Genomic DNA, 22,981 nt, shown 5'->3' with positions numbered 1-22,981 from the left:
TCACAAAAGAACTGGATGCAGGGAATAACTTTGATATTATATACTTGGATCTTAGAAAGGCTTTTGATACTGTTGCACATGGAAGACTGCTGCACAAATTGGAGCAGTGTGGCATTGGAGGCAAATTGCTGCTATGGATACAGGGGTGGTTGATGGGGAGAAGACAGAGTGGTAATCAATGGACACTGCTCATCGTGGACTAATGTTATTAGTGGAGCCCTCAGGGTTCAGTATTGGGTCCATTATTGTTTTCTGTATTTATAAATGATATTGATGATGGTATATCAAGCTTAATGTCCAAGTTTGCAGACGATACGAAGGTTGGCAGGGTTGTCAAGGACACTACGCTACTGCAACAGGATCTGAAAATGTTGAGCGAATGGGCTGAGAGGTGGCAAATGAAGTTTAACATTGACAAATGTAAAGTACTACCTATGGGAAACAGCAACCCCAGAGCAACGTATCAACTCTGTGGTACTACACTGACAGTGGTAGAGAATGAAAGGGACCTGGGGGTGGTTGTGCAGGCAGATATGAAGTTTTCTGAGCAGTGCAGACGGGCTGCAAGAGTAGCTCATGGTGTATTGTCGATGATATATAGGAATTTGTCTAGCAGGGATAAGGAGGTGATTATTCCCTTGTATAAGGCAATGGTCAGGCCAGACCTAGAGTACTGTATACAGGTCTGGAGGCCTCATTTTAAGAAGGATGTAGAGATGCTGGAACAAGTACAGAGAAGGGCAACAAGATTGGTGGATGGAACAAAGGGGTGCTCTTATGAAGAAAGGCTTAAGTTTTGCAAATTACAGTGTCTGGAAACTAGGCACCAGCGAGGTGATCTGATAGAGGTGTATAAAGCCTTGAATGGCTTGAGCATGCTCAATGCTGATGGGATTCTTCCTCTTGCTCAGAATAATCACCTGAGAGGGCATAAATTCAAATTGAGGAAAGACAGATGTAGGATAGACGTGAGGAAATTTGCCTTTAGCCAGCGGGTGGTTGGTTGGTGGAACAGACTTCCATCCCTTGTCGTGGAGGTTGATAGCCTGAATAAGTTTAAGGACAGATATTTCGAACGAACAGAGGGGTGAAGTGGAAGTGGTTATTTTTTATTTATTTATTTATTTTTTTGGCTGATGCTGCATAAGCTTGCTTTCTTGCATCAAATGCCTCTACTAATGCTAATGTCATGGAAAACCAGCCTGTGAATTACTGTCAAAAGCAAGGATAAGCTTAAAAAGTTTTTAAGTCTGACCACTGAAATAAATTCAAAGTAAATAAAAGCTTGATTTTTTTTTTTTTTTTTTTTTTTAATTTGGTTTAATTATTTCAGTGTTTTTAATACACACATAGAGTAAACTGTGGCGCACAAAATGATCTTGGGGAAAAAAGAAGAAAAAAAAGAAAAAAAAAAACTTTCAATTTAATGAAGCATCTAACAATGATAGACACCCCTTCCCCTTATTAGTTTATAAAATGAACTGGATTTAGGGAATAATTTTATTTAGATTTCAGCAAAGCATTTGACCCAGTTCCATATGAGCAGCTAATTTATAAGCTTGTAGAGGTTGAAATCACAGTGTAAATCCTTAGATGGATAACAGGTTGGCTTCAAGGCAGGAAGCAGAGAATTGTGATAAATGGTTATTCCTCTGATTGGGTTAATGTAAGAAGTGGGGTTCCCAAAGCATCAGTATTAGGACCACTGCTCTTTTTGATTTTCGTAAACAAGCCAGAAGGCCACTTTGCTCCCTCTGACTTGTCACATGAACCTGAATTATACGTTTTTATATTTTATTTTTTTTAGTGGGGTAAACCCCCCACACACCCCTTCTAATAATCAAAAAATGTACAAAAATTATATTATATTATTATCTAAAAACAAATTAATAACAATAAACCATCATTTATATACTGTATTTGATTATAAACATTTCTCGTCCAATTTTTATTTATTTATTTTTTTTTTTGTTTTTTGATTCGTTTTCTGTTAATACAAAGAAATTTTTAGCTGCCTTCACTTTACTTAATGCAACATAAATGCAAAAAACACGGTGATGTTAAGTCAACACCGACTTTAGATAATGTTTGACCTTGACTTTTGTTTATTGTCATAAAAAGGTAAAGTGCAGCCATTATCAACCCACTGCAGGATGGAAGCCTCCTCAACAATTCTTGCTAAGGGAAATGGACCAGAATCTGCCACGCTGGTCCAGTGCAGGTTGGCAGATCAACCGTATTCAGCAGTCAGGGGCTTGAACCCCGGTCTACTCAAAGAGCGTGTGCTACTGCACTCTCACTCCTGACCGCTCGACTACAGACCATACTAAAAGCCAATTTCACAGGAAACTGTGATCACTGAAAAATGAAGTTATATTCCCCTTCGTTTGAATACATATGAATCTGTGGATTATATGCTTTCGATTCAGCTCTGTCACCTGTGACGTGCTCACAGATCAAACATTTCTTCCTTATTTCCACTACATGTAGCCATTTTTTATATCTAAGTTTCTTGAAATCATAACGAATGTGTTTACCTTTAATAATAATTTATGCGGAGATAAATCTGAAGGCTCCAGAGAATATAGTGTTTCGGGTGTTACAGAGTTGCATTCTTCAGCATTTCAACTATCTGGCTTAATTTGGTCTGATGAATAAATTAATTACAATTCTCCTGGAATCTTAATTTCGGATAGAATTTTTTCATTCAGCGAACAGTATTATATGTTGCGGCTAAAATTGCACATTGAAACTTTTCTTCCAAAGGAGTTTTGATACTTCCAAAAAACGTGACGTATTAAATTTCCTGAACTGTGAGTATTTTCAGGAATCACTATTTAATCATTTTTGTCTTTTACCACTATCGTTTTTTATGATTTTTTTCTTTTTTATCAACAATTGGAGTTTAGTAGACCTATCAACAATTTGTGATTCATTTTCTCTGCTCTTTTCATATCTTTCCTTTCTTAATTGTGAAGCCTTTAACTTATTATGATCGCTTTGTTTTCTTTGGTATCAGTATTTTTACGTGCTGCTTCATACTCTTCAAGATCTTTTATTTTCTTCTCAGCCTTTCTGATACAATCTTTCTCTTTTCTATTACTGCCATTATGAACAACATTGCTAATAGCTGAAGAAATTTTTGAAAAAATTGAATCGTTGCCTTGAGACATGTAGAATTCTAAAATTAAAAACATTAAAAACTAAACCCCACAATTAACAACAGCCAAACTGTCATTGTGTGATGTCATAATGCTACTAAATGCTATCAGGTAATGAGTCATCAGGCTGGTATATGCAGCTTAATTTAAGAGTGACGTGCCTAGGCATGGTCTTTGAGACAGACCTGACAATCACTTTGTTGTAGCATGATGCAATAGCAGTTAGCCACATCTTGCAGAAAGCAAAAAGTGTGCACATGAAAAAGCACTATTTTCTGAAATAGTCTTTTATATATAGATACCATCAATAAAGGGATAGAGGGCATGATTTGTTAATTTGCAGATGATGTAAAGATTGGTAGAATAGTTAATGATCAGCGCCAAGCAGAGTTTCTTCAGAGTGACCAAGATAGACTTTAGGGATGGTGACAAAAGTTGCAGCTTTGCTTTAATACAGCAAAGCGAAAAGTCTTACACCTGGGGAACAGTAACCTCAAAATAACTTGTACACTTTGTGGAGTTGAACTAAAGTCAGTAGTGGAAGAAAGAGACTTGGGAGTTACAATACAGTCAGATATGAAGTTCTCTGAGCATTGTAGATAGGTTGCAAGGAAGGCCCATGGTGTTCTATTGATTTATTGAACATTTGCTAGTAGAGACAAGAACATCATAATCCCATTATATAAGGCTATTGTTAGACCACACTTGGAATACTGTGTTCAAGTATGGAGACTGCACCTAAAATAAGACACCGAGTGTCTTGAAAGGGTTCAAAGATGGGTAACTCACCTGGAGAGATTGGCAAAGGGGTGTCCATATGAGGAAAGACTTTGAATATGTGGATTGCAAAGCTTGGAAACTAGGCACGTTAGAGGAGACTTGGTGTTAAATGCTCTGAGAGGCAAAAGTAAAATGAACGATGATGAAATTTTTACGGTTATAAATTATTCTAGAACTAGGGGTGATATATTCAAGTTTAAGGGAGAGATGTTTAAACTGGATTGCAGGATGTTTTATTTTAGCCAGCTAGTTATAAATTACTAGAATAAGTTCCCTATGAGAGGAGGGAAATGCATAGGTTGTCTATTTCCTTTTCTTTTATTATTTATTAATTATTAATTTTATTTAATTTTTTTATTATTTTTTTTTTTTCTGTCTAGTGCAGCATACGCCTTAGGCTTTCTTGCACCATTTGGCTATTACCAATACTAAATCGAGGGATTACTATATATATATATTTTTTTTTTTTTTTTTAATTAATCAATTCTAATATCTAAGCTGATAAGTAGCTACATTTCTGAGTTCCATGTTTTGCCCAAGTTTGGGGTTCTGAAATTATCTGTAAGAGATCACTAGCAATACTTAATTGTGCCTGAACAGGGAGAACACACTGGAAACTACTCTGTTTCCAACAGAGTAGTTCCAGTTTCTTCTCTTGCAATCTGCTCGACCAAAACTACACATACAATGCAACCTCAATATGATGTGCCTGGTTATACTGTAGTTTCAGATATAACCAAATTATGATCACATCCCCAAAAAGAAGGATGGGAAAGCAAAGTTTATATTAACTTCACAATTAGTGTAATCACATTTTGCACAAGCAGAGGTGGGGAAAGCAAAGTACTAACTTCATAAATAGACACTAGAAAAAGCAAACTTCATAATACTTTAAAGAGTGGAACCAGCTACTGCAATGGTTCCCAAAGTGTGGACCACTGAGTTATTATATTCGCTTCTGCAGTATATAGATTAAGTTTTATGATTAAGATGAATTAAATCTTTTTATACATATTAAGTTTTGTGGTTAAGATGATTAAGTTTTTATAAACAATATTAGTTATCTAAGAATTTCTATAGATGTTGGATGTTATTTCTCCTGTCTTACCTCAATTAGAGATGTAATAAAAAAATACAATGAAATGTAATTGCATGCACTTCCAAAACTAAACATTTTCTTCTCAGAAGGGAGAGGGAAGCCAGCAATATCTGCCAGTCACAATACATTCAATTATAAATTGTGGTAAACAACAGCATGTGACATTCTTTTCAAGAATGAACTGCATTTAGAATGGCAAACTGCTAAAGGCATAATGCAAAGTTTGCATGAATTGACAAAGTTTGTCTATTTTTATAAGTTGCTGCTACAGAAGGCAGTTAGCATTATTCCATATTGATACTGCAGTACTGTAAAATTCACCTGCTTATAACCCACCCGACTTTCAGCTGACAGATTGATGAAATTTTATATAAATCCTGTTTGATAATTAAACATGCCTGAAGTGTAAAGCAATGCATACATTACCTAACTTGTTTCATGCCACTCAGTGGCATGCCCAAACATTTTGTGGAATGGGCTTGTACCTTCCATACTGGTAGCTTTTGTGAGCATCAACATACGGCAGTAGAATTATAGAATATAAAACAAAATGTTCTTGGGTGTTTTTAATAAATTTGTTGCAAAATTTATTAATCAAATAATCAGAAGAATAATTTTATAACTCTTGTAATACAAAAAACACTATTTATAATAAAAAAACTATTACTGAGGACATTATTGTTTTACCTTTCAGAGAATGCTTGAAGCCTGAAGAAGAATGTACTAAGGTAAACTTGCTTTTATTTTCTAAAAGAATTTTGAGATCTAATTTCACTGCTTGTTGAAACATGTATTCATAAAACTGTTCCTATTTTAAGAAAGCAAAATTAAGAAATAAATTATTAGCAATTAAGAAATCCATTATATGGAGAATATTATGATTAATAACAGAATATATTCATTAAATAAAAATAAATAAAATGGTTTTATACTAATTGTTTATTCATAAATAGAATGATATGAAACAAGGTATATCATTAACTTAAACACTTTTGCAATTGAAAAAGTAGCACACTGTATCCCAAGTAATTAACAGAAATTATCAAAACTCCAAGCATTTTGTCTCACCACCTTCATGCAAACTTTGTGGTAAAAACAATTGATAGGGATGCAATTTGCTCTTTTGAAGGACCCTCCAAATCCATGTGGTTGATTCCATATGCAGAAGCTTTTTGAATACTGAAAGTTGGATGTGACAGGAAGAAGGATGCAACATCTTCATAAAATGACCCAATTATGTACACATTTGCATCCTTTTCCTGTGAATCACACTTCCAGCACAAAGTGATTCACAACAGGAAGAGTGGTGATGGGATATTTGCTACTTCTGAGGATGTCTCTTGGAGACTAATCTTGCTGATACTGTAGCATTTTAGCTAAACTCTCCATGCAGTAATACTGTCTTGCATATAAATCATTTTTGGAAAACATGCTTTCACACAATTTTAAAATGTTCATGCAAATAAACACCAAGAAGTTGTACTTATAATGAATTTTACTGTGCTCTTCATGCAGCTTGGCCAACACTGCAGAGGTTGAGGCTGTGGAGATTTAGAAGGAGTTGGCCACTCAACCTTACAAAAGAACATATTAATGGATGACTCGACAGTGGCTTTTTTCTTTTCATTGTAGATTTCTTTGTAGCAAGCAAGCATACCTCTCACTCCTCCGTTAACTTTTAAGAATTGTCAGCTGTCCGGATCCATCTTCTAAAACCTTGCCATTGTTGATGCAATTTCTTGAAATGCCATTGCCATTTCTCTGGTGATGAAGCATCTCGGCTACTCATTTGGTTCATCTTGAGCTCTGTCAGCATTTTCTTCTTTCACTATCGCTGCTTGCAGTCAGTAAGTTCTTCGCTAGATAATTCCTTCTCTTCTTCTTCTATTAACTCCTCCACGTCTTTGGCATCAACCTCCAACTGAAGTAGCTCTGCAACTTTTACAATCTTATCTGTAAATTTATATGATGAATCATATGTTCATATGATTCATCTTTTTCAAATCCTTCGAAGTCTTTTATGTGCAGTGGGCATATTTTCTTCCATGCGCCATTTAAACAAATTTTAGTAATTTCTGCCACCTTATTAACGTTTAAGATTGCATTGTAATTAAATCGGCATTATCTAATAGAAGCAAAATCTTGAAAGGAAAGTCGTTGTCTTTACAATATTTTTCACCCCCAGGAATGAAGCTGCATTTAAACCAAAGGGATATTGTTATCAGTGCTCTCTGGTTCAATCAGAAATGCACAGGTAGGGTGGCTTTATTGATGCCCTTAAATGCACAAGGATTTCCGGAATGGTACACAAGCAGTGGCTTTAATCTGTAATCTTCCACTGCATTAGCCCCAAGCAAGAGCATGGCCCTATCTTTTGATGCCTTGAAACCTGGCATTGTATTTTCCTCTTTGGCAATGTATATTTTCGATCCGGCATTTTTTTCCAGTACAGAGAAGTCTCGTCAACGTTAAAAATTTGCTGCATTGAATAGTTGCGTTCATCAATAATTTTTCCACAGATGCAGAATCGGCACTGGTGACTTCACCACATACTTTAATGTTGCGGAAACCAGCACGATGCTCGAACCCTATTGTTCTTGTTGTTATTTGGTTTATAGGAGCATTAGCAACTAAGGCCATATTGCTCCGGGATATGCGGTGGTCATTCCCTGACCTTTCCGCATCCTCCGTATTTGGTGGTGACGGGCTCGAACCCCGGGCTAATCAAGAAGCGTGTGCTACGTACTGCTGCTCCTTCCCACCTGGCTACGGAGGCGCCATGCTCGAACCTATTAAATCACCCGTTGCTTGCCACGAACTTGTGTTGGGGTTTGCCGTACTTATCCTTTATATCTTCATAAATAATTCTTGCTTTTGCTTGAATGGCCATTGGACTCAGGGGCACTTGCTTATGAATCTGATTTTCCATCCATATTATTAACAGCTGCTCCATCTTCAATATAGCACCTGAACACTGTTTTGTGATCACTGCTGATCTTAAGTACATTGATTCTTTGGCATGTTATTTTATACACGCACTGTCTTTTAAAATAATATTCACTGTTGAAGCAGCGAGACCTATTCCCTTGCAATAGATGACAAACTTTATATTGCTTTGTACTTCTTAATCATTTCATCTTCATTTCTAAATCAATTTTGTTTCGTTTCCTGGCATTATCACCACTTGCACTTTCCATTGGTCGCTTTCCTTTCATCATTATAATATGTAAATAGGAATGAAGAGTAGTTTCTGAAGAATTTGTTTTTTATATGATTGAAGATTTCAGTGAAGGGGAACACATTTCACCATAATAACGTAAAAATGCACACAATTTCAGTTATCGGTATTATCACAAATGCAATATGATCGAGTTTACTACCCGTTTATAATTAGATACACTAACAGAAAAGCCCAATAAACTGGAAAGTGCAAATTGTTTTTATTGTTTTATGGTTGTAACCTTCAGAAATGTGCTTTAGAAAAATATCACAAAGGCGTTGAAAGTTGATTCTTATAATGGGATCATATGATAACGATGAAAGAGTAGTGCAATTGCCATTATAAATATGACCTTTTAAAGAGATTACAGCTTAGTAATATGGTGAAAATTTCAACTTCCAATGACTTGGAACGAATTAGAAGAGGAGGGAAAAAAAACGCCCAATGTGTTATTGGGTTCATATTACGATATTTTCACAATTCCTCCATTTATCCCTACAGATGCAAAATAAATTTCCATATTTTTTTTTCAGTTTGCACCAGCTGGCAAAAAATTGATGTAAAGTCAAATTTGCATAAATCAAGTATTACTTGTATTATTGTTTCTATTTTTGTTTTTAATTTTGCTTTTTATCTGCTCATTAGCTACTTTTGAAAATATTCAAAGGGTTAATGTGTATCTACATGCCTTTGTTAATATTGTTGGTTATGCCAGTAATGAAGGATTACTTGTAGTCTGCACTTCCTGTACCTGTCAGTAGTTATAACAAAGATGTTCAATTCGATAATTGTAGATTTCTTAAAGATGTTCTTGAAATCCCATTGGTGATCCATGCACTAGGTGTGGAATGAAGGATTTGATTTTGTTATTAGGCCATGATCTATGTCATAATCATGTTCTTTAGTTCTTTTGAATAATCTTCTACCTATTTGCCCAATATATGATTTTTGGCAGTCTTTACATTGAAAATTATACACAAGGTGTCCACAGTAGAAAGGGTCTTCATCAGCAGTGAAGTTAGTGGGGGTTTATCATATTTTTAATGGTGTTAATGCTTGTAAATCTGGTATACAACCCATATTTTTTGGCTATGTTTTTGACCTGTTCACTAATGTGGGGGAACAGAGGAGGGTAAAGAAGTTCAGACAGCTGATAATCTGAATGAGTATTTTGCATCTACATTCACACATGACGAGTTATTAAGGGAGGAAAAAGACAGAAGTTTATCAAACTGTAACAGGGTACTTAATGATTCTGTAATAACTGAAAGGAAAATGGAGGAGAAATTGTTGAAGATGAACATAAGAAAGGCACATGGGGTGGATGGGAAGTCCCCACTGACTGGAGATGTGCAAATGTATCCCCAATTCACAAAGGGGATCTAAGGGTGACACCAGTAATTACAGACCAGTTAGTTTAACTTCCATTCCAGGGAAAATAATGGATTCACTGGTTAAAGATCCAAAGCAGGATCATCTAGATAAGACTACAGTAATAATTCAGACACAGCATGGATTTCTTAAGGGAAAATCTTGCCTGACAAATTTGATCAGATGCTATAATGTGGTTTTTTTTTTACACTGTTGCACATGGAAAACTACTGTACAAATTGTAGCAGTATGGTATATTAAGGGCAAGTTGCTACAATGGATAAAAGGGTAGTTGAATGGGAGAAGACAGAGTGGTAATCAATGGACACTGCTCTTTGTGGACTAATGTTATTAGTGGAGTCCCCCCAGGGTTCAGTGTTGGGCCCACTGTTGTATATTTACCAATGATATTGATGAAGGTATATCAAGCTTAATGTCCAAGTTTGCAGATGATACAAAGGTTGGTAGGGTTTTTAATGACAGTAATGGCAGTGTGCTACTACAACAGGATCCAGAAAATTTGGGCAGATGGGGTGAGAAGTGGCAACTGAAGTTTAGCATTGACAAATGCAAAGCACTGCATATGGGTAGAAATAACCCCAGAGAAACGTACCAATTATGTGATACTACACTTACGGTGGTAGATAATGAAAAAGATCTGGGAGTAATTGTGCAGTCAGATATGAAGTTTTCTGAGCAATGCAGACAGATAGCCAGAGCAGGTCATGGGGTATTGTTAATGATATACAGGAATTTTGTTATTAGGGAAAAGGAGGTGATTATCCTTTGTATAGGTCTGGAGGCCACATTTTAGGAAGGATGTAGAGTTGCTTGAGCGAGTACAGAGAAGGGCAACTAGTTTGGCGAGGGGAATGAAGGGGTCCTTTTAAAAAGAAAGGCTTAAGTTCTGCAAATTGCAGCAGCTGGAGACTAGGCACCTGCGAGGTGTATAAAGCCTGAATGGGTTGAGCACACAAAATTCTGATGGGATTCTTCTGTTGCTCAGATTACGAACCTGGGGGGGGGGAGTAAATTCAAACTGAAGAAAGGCAGTTGTAGAATAGATTTGCGGAAATTTGTCTTTAGCCAGTGGGTGGTTAATTGCTGGAACAAACTTCCATCTGTTGTTGTTGTAGTAGTAGTAGTAGTAGTGGCATGTGATGCAAGAAAGCAGTGGAAGTTGATAGCTTAAATAAATTCAAGGAGGAACTGGACAAAGTTTTAGAGGGAATGGGATGTGCGAAATTGTTTTTTTTTTTTTTTTTTTACATAAGCTCATACGCTTACTTTCTTGCATCACATGCCTCCATTACTACTAGTTTTCTGGTTCTTTGTTAGTTGAGTGTGTTGAAATCTCTTTTGTTCTGTTAATTGTTTTCATTATGAGTTTTTTTTGGATAACCACTGTTTCTAAATATTTGGAAATTCAGTTGATTTTTTTTTTTTTTTTTTTTGAGTGCTCAATCTCTAAATAGCTGGAAAGCCCTAAGAACAAAACTTTCCGGATGTCTAATTTTGTGTTCATGGGGTGATTAGAATTGAACTTTATAATAGCACCAGTGCCTGTTGGTTTCCTGTATATTTCTATTAGGAGAGATTATAATATTTCTTTAAAAAGAAACCCAGGAATGGTATACTGTTGTCTTTTTCTTTTTTCATTTTAAGTGTGGATGTAAGGTATTTAGATAATTATGAAGGTTCTTTAATTCTTCTAATTCATGTGGCCAGATGGTTAGAATGTTGTCGACATTCTAACCATAAAGTAATTAAATTCTAACCATTAGACAATTAATGAATCCATAACAAATCAATTAACAGATCAACAAAAGAAAATATATATTTATGAAATACCTATAAAACTTAAAAAAATATCTGATGTTTAAATGTATATAATTTTCACTGATAACACCCACTGGGAGCAATTTCAACTGCTAGGCAGGTTGAAATTGCTCCCAAGCTTCTACTATCACTCATCTTTCCCCTCTGAAGAACAGAGGGGAAAGATGAGTGATAGTAGAAGAGTACAGTGGGCCATTGAAAGGAAAAGACAACCACACTCTACAAACCAACTCAGAAAATGATTATTTCAAGACTGAATCTACTACTGCAAATTTTACCCTTTCTCATGGTCTCATCAGTGGGTAAGTAATCACCATGAATACCTGCACAACCCACTGATAAGATATACTTACAATATGTGAAATACAAGATGGTACTGGGGAGGAGGGGAAGTAAATTTGTGATGAAACCCTCATTTCATACTTGTATAATGTTTCATAAAACATTAGCAGGGCACAGTCACTTTTGTATAGAGAAATGAGCAAACTTTGCTACTCAGTAGATCAATTTCAGTACTGTTACAATGAAGAGGTGCTGCTATTTATTTAAAGTGTATGTCATTTTACTTATACTGAGTTTAATTTTGGGATAAAAAATTCTTGATATGAGCCTCTGATGCAGCACAATCTCAGTACATCACTGATAGGTCTATCACTGCAGTTTTGATTCTGATTTGGGTTTCACTGGTGGCAAGCAGGCACTCTCCCCTCCTTGGTGAAGGTAGTCCCAACCAGATGTTGGCAATGCAGCCATGTATTACTGTACTTAGCAAGAACAGATGTTGATGAGGTTAGATGTTGGTATGAAGAAACAGATTCATACCAACATCTAACCTCAGTTGTTGAGCTCTAACATGAAGACCAACTGTAACAGAAACCAGAGTGACTGTAACAGTGCAAATGCACTCTTAGCAATGCACTTAAGAAACATATTACTTGCCATAGGAAGTAATATGTTTCTTACCAACATCCACTAAGATGAAGGCCCAGCACATGATGAAGTTAAAGCAACAACCTCAGGCCTGTTTAGTGAAGCAGATTTCCTCAATTGTGAATTCCTGTTCAAATCTCTATCATTAGGTCCATATAAAGCTTCATAGGAATAAACCAGTGATGCAATATATCTACAATACTTGAGGTGAGACACAGTAGAGCAAGTAGTACTAGGACATGTTGCCACAACAATGGTGGCATCAGAAGAACATCAATATGGGAGGATCAATGGATCACCCATCACCTTATATTTTAAATCAGATTTTTTTTTTTCATACCATAACTTTTATACAAATTACATTTTTTTGCACATACACAGCCTGCAAGTTAATATGCTTGCATTACAATTCAGTACATAATCTTATGACAGTCAAACAATGATGACTCATTCATTATTATTGCATAAAGCAGACTGCCATTTGTATACAGTAAACCCCCGCTATTCGCGGGGGTTACGTTCCTGAGAAATGCCGCGAATACCGAAAATGCGAATACTGAGTTATGGCTCCCATAGTAATAAAGGGGTTCCGTTCCAAAGTATGAAATATATAAGAAAAACTAGTCTAAAATTTTGTCAATGTATTATATGTACCTTCATAATATGACTATATACATAGACAGTACATAGTGAAATGCAAGCATATGGCATCGAAATGAAAATAAGAAACAATTTCATATTAAATGTAACATTTATTAGAAATTTCAAACAAATCTTTCAAACCAGCGTCTTTGCTAGCTAAAAAACCTATCCCGCCAGTGCTATCACCAGTTTCGCTAAAGCGTTGATAAGGAGTTTTCCGTTTTCACGAATGATGAGTGAATTTAACGGAATTTTATTTTGAGTTCAGTCTTCTATCCACAGATTTAAAGCTTTTTCCATATTTTCTAATTTAACATCACGAGTTACAGAGCAAATTTTTGAAGCAATTAGCGCGTTTTCACGGACACTACGGTGGATTTTTTCTTCCGATTTCTTGATTGATCGTACCATTGACTCATTGATTTTATAATGTTTTGCCACTGAGGAGACACTTTCACCATTAAAAATTTTGTCTAATAACTCAATTTTATTTGCTAATGTTTGATCCTTTCACATTTCCCTTGTTATTCGTAGCCATATTTTTGTACGGGTTAGAAAGAACTTGTCCACAATAAAGTCACTTTCTTCCGTTAACACACTCGAAAAAGTCTGTTTTACACTGCAAAACGGGTAGATTTATCACTTTTGTAAGCATATCAATTTATAAATTGATAAATTTATTCAATTTATAAGCATATAAATTAAAAGCAAACGACGAAACCTTCCATAACAAGCGCATAACACATATTGAACAAGGATTAGCGAGAAACATTCACGCTCGCGATTTTGTCACCCCTCTCCCCTCACCCACTGAGCGCTGTTTTGACCGGGAAAGATAATTTTAGCCACGCCCATGTTTTTTTATGGCGGAAAATATTCACGGCGCTTTAAAATTCACATTTTTTAGGTTTCATTTTATATTAAATCGGCGATCGCGAATACGCGAAACCACGAATACAGATACCGCGAATAGCGGGGGTTTACTGTAATTCCTTTATTATTAATATAAACATATATTAAAATATATATAAATATTAGCAAACAATATTTTAAATACCTTTTCCTTTTGCAGAGATTTTGATTTTTACTTCACGCAACTAGTGACTGGAAACAGATATTTCACAACTTGCCATATTTCCAACATTGTAAAGCCATTCCTGTCTGTGCTTGTGTCAAGGAGCAAGATTAGCAGAGACAGAGAAGTGGTGGCTACATACTCATCAGGGGGTTGTCCTGTCGTGCCACTCTCTTCCCTTATATAGGTTAGACTGGCCACACACACTTAAAGGCAATACAATGCAATTCTTGTCTCCAAACAGCTCTCTCACTTGACCACTGCAAATGCTGTGGTCAAGTGAGATTTCACAGCATTTGCAAATGCTGTTGACTAGAATGGCACAGAGGCAGATGAGGCAACAAACAAAAGAATGCAGACCTACTTCTCAAAACTGTCTGCTAACTGTGCTTCCCAGTACAGGCACAGACAGGGATGACATTGCAATGTTGAAAATTTGGTGGAATGTAACATCTTATGTCACCAGTTGGCACACCATCAATCCTCATGCTCAACATTTCACACATCCATTCCCTCTAAAAGTTTGCCCTCCTTCAATTTAAGCTATCAACTTCCATGACAGATGGAAGTTTGTTCAGACAATCAACTATCCGCTGACTAAAAGCAAATTACAGCACATCTATTCTACAACTGTCTTTCCTCAATTTGAATTTATGACCCCTCAGGTTTGAAATCTGAGCAAGAGGAAAAATCCCATCAGAATTGAGCCTGCTCAACCCATTCAAGGTCTTATACACCACAATCAGATCACCTAGCAGGTGCCTAGTCTCCAAACGCTGCAATTTTCGGAACTTAAGCCTTTCTTGGTAAGAGAACACTTTGTTCCCCTCACCAAACTAGTTGCCCTTCTCTGTACTCACTCAGGCAACTCTACATCCTTCCTAAAATGAGGCCTACAGACCTGTATGCAGTACTCAATCCATGGACTGACCACTGCCTTATACAATGGGATAATTACCTCCTTTACCCTACTAGCAAAATTCCTGTATATCATTGACAATACCCCATGACCTGCTCTGGCAGCCTGTCTTCACTGCTCAGAAAACTTCGTATCTCACAACACAATTACTCTCAGATCTTTTTCATTTTCTACCACCCTAAGTGTAATAGCCCATCTGCCCAACTTTTCGAGATCCTGTTGCAGTAGCACACTGCCATTACTGTCATCAACAACCCTGCCAATCTTTGTATCACCTGCAAACTTGGATATAAGCCTGATATACCTTCATCAATATCATTGATAAATATACAAAACAGTGGGACCAACACCGAACCTTGAGAGACCCCACTAATAACATTAGTCCAAGAAAAGCAGCCCCATTGATTACCGCCTTTTTCTGTCTTCTCCCACCCAACCACCCTTTTATCCATCCTATCAACTTGCCTTTAATACCATACTGCTCCAATTTGTACAGTAGTCTTCCATGCACAACAGTATCAAAAGCGTTCCTGAAATCCAAGTATATGATATCAAAATTATTTTGATATCATATACAGCAGTGGTCTCAAACTCAAATTGCATGCAGGCCGAATGCACGATCTGAAAGCAGCTGACGGGCCGTACGTTAGTTTGTCTCCATCTATATAGCAATATGAACTGTGCATCCAGCTAACCAACTAGTGACTGACTCAAGAAAAATATATATCAGAAGTACCAACTCAATAGAAAAAAAATCGGAAACACCAGAATACTGAAGCGCCACCAACTGTCGGCTGGCGAACTAAATTTACTGATTGTACCGACGTGGTAAGTTCTCCCACCTTACCCCAGTCATGTGGCCTGGCATACAAGCATACAGTGACAAAGACAAATCCCCAACCTATTCATTCCATCTCTTTTTCCTTCAATAGCAGTTGCGCACATAAGCTCAGTCCATATCTCCATGTCTCTAAAATTATAAGCACTGTATTTACAACAAATACATAATTGAAATGTATTCGCGGGCCATGTAAAACTGCTTCAGGGGCTGGATGCTGCCTGCGGGCCGCCAGTTTGAGACCACTGATATACAGTGTACCCAAGAATCTTCCTGTACCTGTTATTGCCAACTTGTTATTGCCATGATACCCAGTTGTCCAACCCCTGGGTATCATGAATCAAAACAGCAATTTTCCATGTTGACCATCCAATGATCTTATCTTTAAAGTCCATTAGCTGTACATAATGTTGCCTTATGCATATTAGACACATTGCTTGCTCTTAGTTGGTCATTTGTTAATCATTCTGTTTGCATACATTTTTATACCATTTTCATATTCTTGTTAGAGTAAAACAGACAGTGTTGAACATTCTACTGCACTGATCAGATGGCTTCTTAATTGTCTATGTTCACATATGTCATAATTATAATTTTTTTTTGAATTTTCTGTTTGTTGCACAAAGGGTACTAGGAAAGTTTTGCAATACAGCTTTGTTTATTTAATTTTTTCAAAGTAATTTCCTCTACATTCAATACACCTCTCCATCCTCCGAAACCAATCTTTAAACCAGTTCTGCCAAGTTTCACTAGGGAGTAAAGCACACTCGTCCCAAGCCCGTAGAAGGTCCTCATCACTGGAAAACCGCCTCCCTTTTAGCTTCATTTTCACATGCGGGAACAGTGCAAAGTCGCAGGGAGCAAGGTCTGGACTGTAGGGAGGGTGCTCGAGAAGTTTCAGTCCTGTCGTGGTCAAATATTCGGTGCAGGCTTTGGCGCGGTGAGCTGGAGCATTATCGTGATGGAGGTACCAGGTGTCCAATCTTGACTTTGGCCGCAGGTTCTTCATAGATCCAATGACTTTAGGCAGGCATTGTTCAGTATACCACTTAGCTGTGACTGTCTTCTGCGTGTCCAAAACGACACGTTCCACAATTCCACTCGATTTGAAAAATACAGCTATCATTTTCTTCTTTACAGATCGGGATTTTCTGACAATTACGGGTGTGTCGTCATCATCAAAGACCCAAACTTTGTTTTGAGCCTTGGTCGGCAGATCGTAATAGTACAGCCAAGTCTCGTCACCTGTCACGATGTTGTTCACATACCGAGATTGTCCCTTATCAAACTTTTTTAACATCTCCCGGCACCAAGTCACACGTCATGTCACCTGCTCTTCAGTCAGTTGATGTGGCACCCAGAGAGAACAAAGTTTCTTCACGTGCAAATGATCTTGCAGAATCGAACGAATTGCTGGCGCATTTAGGCCCAAAGTATCCTCTATCTGTTGGTAGGTCACTCGCCTGTTTTCGTCAAGCATTTTCCTCACAGCAGTAACGTTTTCCTCCGTAACTGACGTTCGTGGCCTTCCTGGCCTCTCAGAATCCTCCAGAGTGAAATTTCCCCTTTGGAATTCTCTATACCACCTGAATATCGTTGTACGATGTGGACAATTATCATCTAGTGCAAGAGTCATTTCTTCTAAGCACTGGTCTATGGTTAAACCACGCACGAAATTATACCGCAAAACTGTCCTTATCTCATTTCGTGACCACGATGCCATCGCAAGCACTTTACACTCTCACTACTAATGAATAACTGAGCCCATCGACTTGCCGCTGCGGCTACTATGCACGTATGAACATGTCTCAACATGCAGCAACAAGCAGCTTCCTGTGATTCATTGTTGCGTCATATTGCGGCTACTATGCACGTATGAACATGTCTCAACATGCAGCAACAAGCAGCTTCCTGTGATTCATTGTTGCGTCATATTGCAAAACTTTCCTAGTACCCTTTGTACTTTGCAATAAACTAAATCTCAATTTATTAGAATTTCAGTTTATTTCAATTTACTGGACATTCTACTGTGCTAGTCAATTCATTGTTTATGTCCATGTATGTCACAGTTATATATACAAATGGAAGGGGTTTTCAGGTAAACCCATCCATTTTCTTTCCAGATAGGGCAATTTCAGTGACAATCAGTACAATTGCGACTGTACACTTTTTATTGTATAATTGCTGCTGGTTTTTTTTTTTTTTTTTTTTTTTGATGAGGTAATATTCAGCCAATATGATAGGATGAACAGCAGATTTCAAGAAGAAAGACTCTGCAGGTCATGTAAATCTAACGAGAAGTTTAAAATCCAGATGTATTCCTAATTTTAATCCAGTTTACAGGGGGAATTAATTTAGATTGTATTCTAACTTGTAGGAAAAAGGACACGCAAACCAAAAACAATTCATTATAATCCAGGAAATTGTGAATCAGTTGTTGAGCCCTACACAACGAAATGAAAAGGCTGACATTGCCACAAGGGATTGAAAAGCCAGGAAAATATAAGCACAACAGCTGAAGCTTGGGTGACTTGAAAGAAAAGGAAAGAATATGGCTGTGAAGGACAGTGCCAAGAGGGCTTCTCCTTGAGGCACGGCTAAGCTATTATTCCAAATAGATGTTGCAGATTTGTTAAACAAAAGTTTTTTTCTTTAAGGATTCTTTTGACTCTGTCACGCAATCAAGTATTATTTAAGAATACTTGTTAAGAATATCCAACAAATGTATTATATTAATATATTATGATATAAAATATTTAATATGATATAGAACAGAATATGATATAGAACAGAATATGATATAGAACAGAATATGATATAGAATATGTAATATGATATAGAATAGAATGTGATATAGAAATGTACAGGCAGTTCCCGACTTTACGAGTTAATTCATTCCTAGTGCGCGCACTCATAAAGTGGAAATTTATTTCCCATAGACAATGTTAAAAACAGGGGTTACATTCTCAACAATAAAATTAGTTAGCTAATTAGTTTGTTTAAACAAATGATCGATTTATCCAAAGAAATGAAAACGTAGCCTGTAAAATTAAGCAAATTATAATAATAAAGAAATTATTCATTACTTACAAATGTTAAAACAATGGGATGTAAGCAGCAGTGATGTGCAAAACACAGTCTCTCCTACTGAAATGCCAACCCCACCTTCTCATGGTGCATCCTGTTTTTACAATTGGGGATATGGCGACCAAGTATAGGGCGGTATAACCCTACAACAGTAGCGTCTACTTCTATGTCAGGAGCGGCTACAAACAGTGTCTGTTCTCCATGTTAAGAGTGGCTGACTAAAATACCTGGCTGAGTTATAAACAGCATGCAGAAGGCAACGGGAAACCATTGCATTATTTTTTCCAGGACAAGCAACCATGCAAAAGACACAAAACCATACTTCGTTCACTGATCATATGGTGGAAATCCCAAAATCCGGCAGGAGAACAAGCAAGGATTTTCAAGTCGTCAACCAGCAAAACCCTTGCAACAAACAGGAAATTAAAATTGGGACGTGGAATGTACGAACTCTACTGAGACTGGGGAAGCTGGAAGAGGTGAAAAGGGTGATGCATGTTAGGGAAATGGACATCTTGGGCTTCTGTGAAACCCAATGGCAAGGTAATGGTGATTTCTTCAGCGATGAGTACAGAATGATCTACAATAGAGGTACAGAAACTGGACAAAATGGAGTTGGTATCCTAATCCAGAAAAACTGGGCAAAGAATGTTATGAATACCTACCATGTAGATGACAGACTACTAATGGTGAAAATAGAAACATCACCGAGAAACCTAATAATTATCCAGGTGTACTTCCTGACATCTAACAGTGAGGACCAGGAAACAAAAGAGATGTATGAGAAAATCGAGGATCTCTTGAAATTTACAAAGGATGGTGACAACGTTGTAATCATGGGAGACTTCAATGCCATGGTTGGAGCGCAATATGATAGAGTAGGAAAGTTTGGACTGGGAAACAGGAATAGCAGAGGTGACAGGCTGCTCAACTTCTGTGAACAGTACGATATGGTAACAACCAATACCTTATTTGAAGTACCACAGAGAAGAAGGTACACCTGGAGAGCACCAGGTGATATACAACGCTATCAAATTGATTACATACTAGTCAAGATAAGATACCACAACCAGATTAAATCAAGCCATAGTTATCCTGAAGCAGAAGTTGACAGTGACCACTGTCTAGTGATGGCAAAGTGCAATCTTAGATTTAAGAAATTCAAACGAAATAGGACTAGCTGGGATTTGGATAACTTACAATGAGCAAGCTAAGAGGAACTACGAAGAGAAAACAAATGAAATCATAGCTAACATAACAGGAGAGATCAACTGGGATTTGATAAAGCAAGGTATATTAAAAGTAACACAGGAGACATTAGGAAGTAGGAGCTTTCGTCCAAGGAAACCATGGATCACAGAAGAAATACTAGAACTCATACAAAGACGTAACAAATATAGGAAAATAGGAAAATATCCACAGAGGAAGGTTAGGAGAACTATCGATACACAAAGAACCTAATTACAACCAAATGTCGGGAAGCAAAACAAGACTGGATGAATAAAATGGCAGAAGACATTGACGAGGACTTGACAAAGGGAAGAATAGACAAAGCGCATAGAAAGATTAAGTCATTACAATACAATCCCAAAACGAGGAGCACGGTGATTAAAGACAAAGAAGGGAACCTACTGATGGACCCAGAGGAAATTGGTGAGCATTGCAAGGAATATCTAGAAGAACTCTACTGTAGAGAAGAAACAATTTATGAGAACGACTATATTGAAACAGAAGACAAGGTGGAAGAGGATGCTAAAGGCCCAACTACAAGGAGTGAATTTGTGTTAGCATTACGTCAATTAAGGAACAAGAAAGCAGCAAGACCAGATAATGTCCAGAATGTGGGAGGAGACATGAAAGATAGGCTTTATCAAGCGATACAAAAAATCTATGAAAGTGGTGAAATTCCAGATGACGTTAATAAAAGCAGAACAATCACTCTTCCAAAGAAAGGAAATGCTAATGACTGCCAATTACAGGACTACTGTCCCATGTATCCAAAATCATCTTGAATGTAGTGAACAGGATCAATAAAAGAAAAGAATAGAAATAGGTCATCGATCAAGATCAGTTTGCCTTCAGAACTGGATGAGAGACAAGGGAGGTGCTTCTAGAAATGAGAACAATTCTTGAAAGAAGAATGGAAATGAATAGGAGAACATACATTGCTTTTGTTGATATACAAAAAGCCTTTGATAACGTAAATTGGAAGAAATTGTTCAGAGTCATGAAAAACTTTGGCCTGAACTGGAAAGACAGAAGGCTTATCCTGCATTTGTACAAGACACAACGTACCGAAATAGATATTAATGGTACCATAAAGGAAGCAAGGATCAGGAGAGGTGTGAGGAAGGGTTGCTCTTTATCCCCATACCTTTTCAACATGTTCATCGAGGAATCCATAACAAAAATGAAGCAGGAAACAAAGGGTATCAAGATTAATGAACAACTGATTCACGGATGACATAGCATTATTAGCTGACTCAGTGCAAGAGCTGTGTAAGATGTTGGAAAGGCTATCATTAAGGCTACAAGATTCACATCTAAAGATAAATGCACAAAAGACTAAAATACTTGTCGCCACCAAGAATGATGAACCGCAAACAAACATCGAAATGGGGAACAACAAAGTGGAACAAGTGAAACACTTTTACTATTTGGGGAATTTCATTACCCAGGACAACCGGTGTGCTACAGAGATGAGAAGAAGAATCACCCTTGCCAAGCAAGCAAGCTTTCAGTAACAAGCAAAATATTCTGACCAGCAGACACATTGACAGGGAGACCAGGAAAAAGCTTGCCAAGTCATTCATTTGGAGTGTGCTGCTGTATGGAAGTGAAACCTGGACATTATGCAAGCAAGGTATCAAGAGACTTGGAGATGTGGGTCTGGAGAAGGATGTTGAGAATTAGCTGGACCGAGTGACGATCCAACGAATCTGTCTTGAACGAGATGCAAGAAAAGCGGCAGCTACTCACAGCGGCGGCAAAAAGACAATCTAAATTTTTAGGACACACCCTAAGACAAATTTTTAGTGAATATCTCAGAAGTAAAAATATTGGGAAAGAAAGGAAGGGGACGACCAAAAAAGAAAATTTTGGAAAACCTAATGAGGAAAATGAACTATTATCTATTATAGTCAAACGATGATGCTTTTATTATTATTTCACAAAATAGAGTGCCATTTGCACCTCTATTATCAATATAAGCATACATGTATTAAAATAATATTAAAATACATATACAGTCAATTCCAGTTATTTGGGGCACATCGGGACTAGTGAATTTTGGCCTGATTAAGTGGCTGCCCCAATTATCCGAAGTTTCACATAAATAGTTAAAAATACAATGTACCCCCCTTTACAATTAGTTCACTGTACAATCAAATCACCTTACGACGAACTCACCATAGTAAAGTACTGTTCACTTTACGATGTGCAGTAAGCATCAGTCATTGTGATCACGTTTGTGAACTGAAATTTAATTCTATTAAACAGCGATTCTAATTAGAGAAAACAGGAGGAATATTATCCACAGGCTATAAAAGTAAAGATATATTAAGCACAAATTTACCCTTTATTACCTTACTAATTAAATGATACGTGAAATTCGGAAGACTATACGTGATAATCGGAATAATTAATACGTACTGTAATATGTACATACTAACTAAACTAGTTGACATTTCTGTTCACTGACATTTGTGGGTGGGGTTTAAAATTTAAAACAGCAAAAAGATAATCAATCAATAACAAAAAACACGGCACACACAAACTGCAAGTAACACAATATGTGCAAGTGGGAACCGAGTAACGAGTTACAAAGCTTTAAAAATAGGAATGAAGAGAAGAATCTGAAAATTATTTTTTTTATATGATTGAAGATTCCATGGAAGTGTAAACACATTTCACCATAATAACCCACAGAATTCCAGCTGTCGGTATTATCACAAATTCAATAAGATCGAGTTTACTATCTGTTTATGACAGACTGCACTAACAGAAAAGCCCAATAAACAG

General features: G+C 37.0%; 1 protein-coding gene across 1 annotated transcript in view; it reads right to left on the bottom strand.

The window, feature by feature from the left end:
- The window catches only part of pelo (pelota mRNA surveillance and ribosome rescue factor), a 220,382-nt gene that overhangs the window by 65,975 nt on the left and 131,426 nt on the right, over positions 1–22,981 (bottom strand). The window contains exon 8 of the mRNA XM_090373555.1: positions 5,728–5,848. Within this exon, the coding sequence (XP_090229681.1) occupies positions 5,728–5,848 (121 nt within the window). The remainder of the gene's footprint in view (positions 1–5,727; positions 5,849–22,981) is intronic.

The sequence above is a fragment of the Mastigoproctus giganteus genome, chromosome 5, assembly GCF_048544385.1.
Source record: "Mastigoproctus giganteus isolate SK-2022 chromosome 5, ASM4854438v1, whole genome shotgun sequence".
NCBI lineage: Eukaryota > Metazoa > Arthropoda > Arachnida > Uropygi > Thelyphonidae > Mastigoproctus > Mastigoproctus giganteus.
Note: the sequence above shows the minus strand (reverse complement) of the source record. Positions and strands in the feature narration are given on the sequence as shown.